Raw genomic sequence first — 4,207 nt, forward strand, 5'->3', positions numbered from 1 at the left:
TTAACTGGAGACGGTCAAACAGATGTGTGACAGACTTTAAGGAGCCGCTGCCAACAAACCAGCAAATAAACACTGAATATTTCATGTGTGACATTTGTGAGCTTAAACACAGTCCGTCAGTCTTTTTGCTCTTGAACAATAAAATGTTAAAAACTGTGTCGAGTGTATTTGGTGATGTTCTCATGCACGAGGCGAAAACAGCAAACAAACGTCACAGTAAATCTTTCCAGCTGATGTTGGGCATCCTCCACCTGCTGAATCCACTTCAGCCTCTTCCTGCTCATGTTCCTGTTTAGAGGCACAGTCAGTCTGTACAATGGAGAAAACTGAACACAGGAATATTTGGATTTTCCTCTTTTTCTCTGCTCATGTTCAACTTGTCTGATTCAAGCTGGGAATATTTATTGGAATTCAAATTTAGAAATAAAGTGAATAATATTATTTTATTATTACGTTGATGCAGCACATGGTTCAGTTAGCTTTGTATAAACACATGTGTTAGAAATGTTCTTCAATCAGCTCTTTTTACTCTCATTTCACAGCCAGTACTTTTTTACTTTTACTTGAGTAAAGAAGTTGAATTAGTACTTGGAGTATTTTTAACAGTAGTACTTCTACTTCAGTACAGACTGTGTGTACTTTTACCACCTGTGTCTGAGACCTCCTTCAGGGTCCACCTGAAGCTCTCAGTCTGCTGTGGAAAAAGGAAATCCAAGTGAGTTTCTCCTGATCACCTGAGGCCGTCATTACTGTGTGAACCCACACACCACTCCTCACTCCTCCCACCCACTGCACACAGTCACTGAGTACAGACCGGCTGATAAAGGGAGAGGCAGGAAGAGGCGGAGCAAAGACGAGAAGTTTAACGTCATTTTGCAGAAGTGAAACTGTGAGAGAGCAGCAGCAGAGCTGCAGTCGAGTCCTGTTTGTCTCTAAAAGAAGATTCACTGGAGTCCATCAGGTTTCTCTCAGCAACAGTGGTGAGTGCAGCTGATCACACTTCCTGTTTCTACACAAATCTTCACTCTGTTCACTTCATGCTGACTCATCACAGTCACACTGGATCCATAGAAATCTGCTCATGTAACCACAGATCCACTGTAGGAACATGGAGCTGCTGCTTCAGTCTCACTGTGGCTCTGCTCAGGACTGTGGACTCAGTCTGTGCTCTGGACTTCAGACTGACTCCACACTTCCTGGTTATTCATCACTTCCTGTTCCTATTAGACTGATTCTGGATCTGATTGATCATAAGGATTACAGACGTGAAAACACCTGTTTATTCTTTATTGATATAAAGCCTTTGATACTGTAAACCAGCAGATTTTGGTCAGTACTTCAAAAAGTCATTCAGACATTTTACAAAGAGAGATTATCTGACTTAGTGTATCCTGTAAGAGTCACAGATGTTCCTGAATCATTCAGAAAACAGTCGATGCTGCACTTTATAACTTTGTGTGGAAACATAAATCTCATTATTTAAACAGATGTGTTTGAATCATCCTGATAATCGAGGCTTTAAATATGTCAGAGTTCACACATCAGCTGTGATATTCAAGCTGAACTGGATCAAACATCAGACACAAACATAGATGATGGTGTTTAATCCCAAAGCTTATTTAAACAAACTGGAGGACAGAATTCCTCCTTAAATGTGATTTTGATCAACAAAATTCACTGATCTCATTTTCACACACAGGCTTTATCATGGTGGCTTCTTCTCTACTAACATAAATCTTTGATTTGGACAAACAAATATATGAAATACAAAAATAAATCAATGTTTTCTGAGGATCCAGAATAATTGAATGATGTATCCCAGCGAGTGACTGGAAAAGTTCATCTTCTTCCATATCCTGAGTTTGTGAGGAGCTGTGATGTTCCAGTATCTGTGAGAGAAAACAGTTTTTAATGACGCACAAATGGACCAAATATACAGACACCACTGAATAAACATGTTCTCATAAATGCCATTAATATACTGGATCAAACAGTTAATAACACATTTCTGAGGTTTATGATTCATTGTCCTCCTCACTGTCACTTCTATTGGAACAGTCACTGTTTAATATTAATGGCTCGTTGATCTGGACTTACAATAAGAAGTATTTAGTCACCAACAAGGTCGAAGTTTACTTCACAGTGATTGATGGAATATATCCAACAAACTGATTTATTCAAGTATAAAATGATTTGGATGAATCTTGGAGCTTCTGTAAAACAGTCAGAGAAACAATTTCACATCTTTCTAACGACTGTATTTATCTTCATCCCCAAAGTTATTCTGTTCATCTGGACGCTGCACTGTACAGCAGACACTACGATGTTAAGTTTGTGTTTGGGATGAACCAGTTTGTGTCTGAGTGTGTTGCTGGGTCTCCACCAGTTACTCTGAGAACTGAAGAAGCTTCTCTGATGAAACGTCTTCAAGAAACTCAAAGAAGTCCAGACGCTTTTCTTTCCAAGCTCCTCAGACTACTGACGCTTGTTTCTCTCTTTTTAAAAATGAAATTCAAAGTGAATTTTGAATCAAATGTTTCTTTTCTTTCTCCCTCAGAGTGCAGACATGTCTGCTGCCAGCAATCTGCGATCTGAAGATCAGTTTCTGTGCTCCATCTGTCTGGATGTGTTCACTGATCCAGTCTCTACACCATGTGGACACAACTTCTGCAAAACCTGCATCAGTCAGCACTGGGACATGAATCAGAGCTGTCAGTGTCCCATGTGTGAAGAGACTTTCTACACTAGACCTCAGCTGAGGGTCAACACCTTCATCTCTGAGATGGTTGCTCAGTTCAGACGTGAAGCTCAGCAGAAAGCCAGCAGCAGCAGCTCAGAGCAACAAGCTGCCAAACCAGGAGAAGTTCCCTGTGACGTCTGCACTGGAACCAGACTGAAGGCCCTGAAGTCCTGCCTGGTGTGTCAGACCTCCTACTGTCAGACTCACCTGGAGCCTCATCTGACAGTGAAACGTCTGAAAAGACATCAGCTGATTGATGCTGTGGAGAACCTGGAAGGCTGGATGTGCACGAAGCACGATAAACTTCTGGAGCTGTTCTGTAAGACCGACCAGACATGTGTCTGCATGCTCTGCTCTGTTTTAGACCACAAGAACCACGAGTTTGTTCCTCTGAGAGAAGAATATGAAGGAAAGAAGGCAGAGCTGGAGAAGACAGAGGCTGAGATTCAGCAGATGATCCAGAAGAGACGACTGAAGATTCAGGAGATCACAGAGTCGGTGAAGATGAGTAAAGATGCTGCAGACAGACAGGAAGGGAAACATCACACTGAGACCTCAGGATGGTTTCTGGACTGTAGGGCTGAGAAATGGAAATGAGTACAAAGCTCTTGCTGACCCTCCAGTCCGTCTCTGTCTTCATCCTGGTCCTGAGAAGGTGGGGGTGTTTGTGGATTATGAGGAGGGTCTGGTCTCCTTTTATGATGTAGGTGCTGCAGCTCTGATCTACTCCTTTACTGGCTGCTCCTTCACTCACAAACTCCACCCATACTTCGAACCCTGTAACAATGATGGTGGTAAAAACTCTGCACCTCTGATCATCTGTCCTGTCCATCAAACTGAGTCGATCAACGACTGATTTTATTGGATGAACTGATTGATTTTTCTTGAAGGGACCAAATGAACATATTGAGTGTAAATCCTCTACAGTCTCCATGTTTCTATAGAATCTGATCATCAGGACTCTGATTCACACTTTGATTCTCATGGAGTTTGATTTGAACAGAAGAAAAGTTGAATCAGGAAATGTTCCCACTGATGGAGACTCGAGCTGAAGAGCAAATATCAGAGAATAAATGTCCAAAAGCTTCATTTACAATAAAGTTTGTTCAATGCTTTGAGTGAATCCAGACTCATGTGTGGCTGTTATACGGAGCATCAGAGTCCAGCTGAGTTATGTTGGATACAAACTGCTTATTTTGGCTCTGTGAGGATTTTTGTTCACTGAAAACTGATAAGACGGATAATATTCAAAGAACTCTGTAGAGATTCATGCATCCATGTTCTCCACCTGCAGGTGTGGAGGAGAAAGGTGGAGCACAGACTGCTGCATCCTTCCAGTCACATCATTTTGATGATTATATTTCCATGTTGTGATGATTTGGGTTAAAGAGAAACAGAGTTGAACGGCTGCAGTCACAGCATGAATAAGATGCTGAAGCTGAGCTGTCAGTGAACATGTTTCACTCT

The 4,207-nt window shown here is 41.6% G+C and overlaps 1 protein-coding gene across 1 annotated transcript; it reads left to right on the forward strand.

The window, feature by feature from the left end:
- Positions 1 to 841: 841 nt before the first annotated feature.
- Positions 842 to 3,863, forward strand: LOC120438656 (E3 ubiquitin-protein ligase TRIM47-like). Its single transcript, XM_039609119.1, has 2 exons — positions 842 to 980; positions 2,558 to 3,863. Exon 2 carries the CDS (start codon positions 2,567 to 2,569, stop codon positions 3,335 to 3,337), a length of 771 nt encoding a protein of 256 aa, XP_039465053.1. The 5' UTR covers positions 842 to 980; positions 2,558 to 2,566; the 3' UTR covers positions 3,338 to 3,863.
- The last annotated feature ends 344 nt before the right edge of the window (positions 3,864 to 4,207 follow it).

This window comes from Oreochromis aureus, linkage group 3 (assembly GCF_013358895.1).
Source record: "Oreochromis aureus strain Israel breed Guangdong linkage group 3, ZZ_aureus, whole genome shotgun sequence".
In the NCBI taxonomy this organism is placed as follows: Eukaryota; Metazoa; Chordata; class Actinopteri; order Cichliformes; family Cichlidae; genus Oreochromis; species Oreochromis aureus.

What these genes read in the sequence shown, in the direction of transcription:
- LOC120438656 (XM_039609119.1), top strand. Translation starts at nt 2,567, where the DNA reads ATGTCTGCTGCCAGCAATCTGCGATCTGAAGATCAGTTTCTGTGCTCC.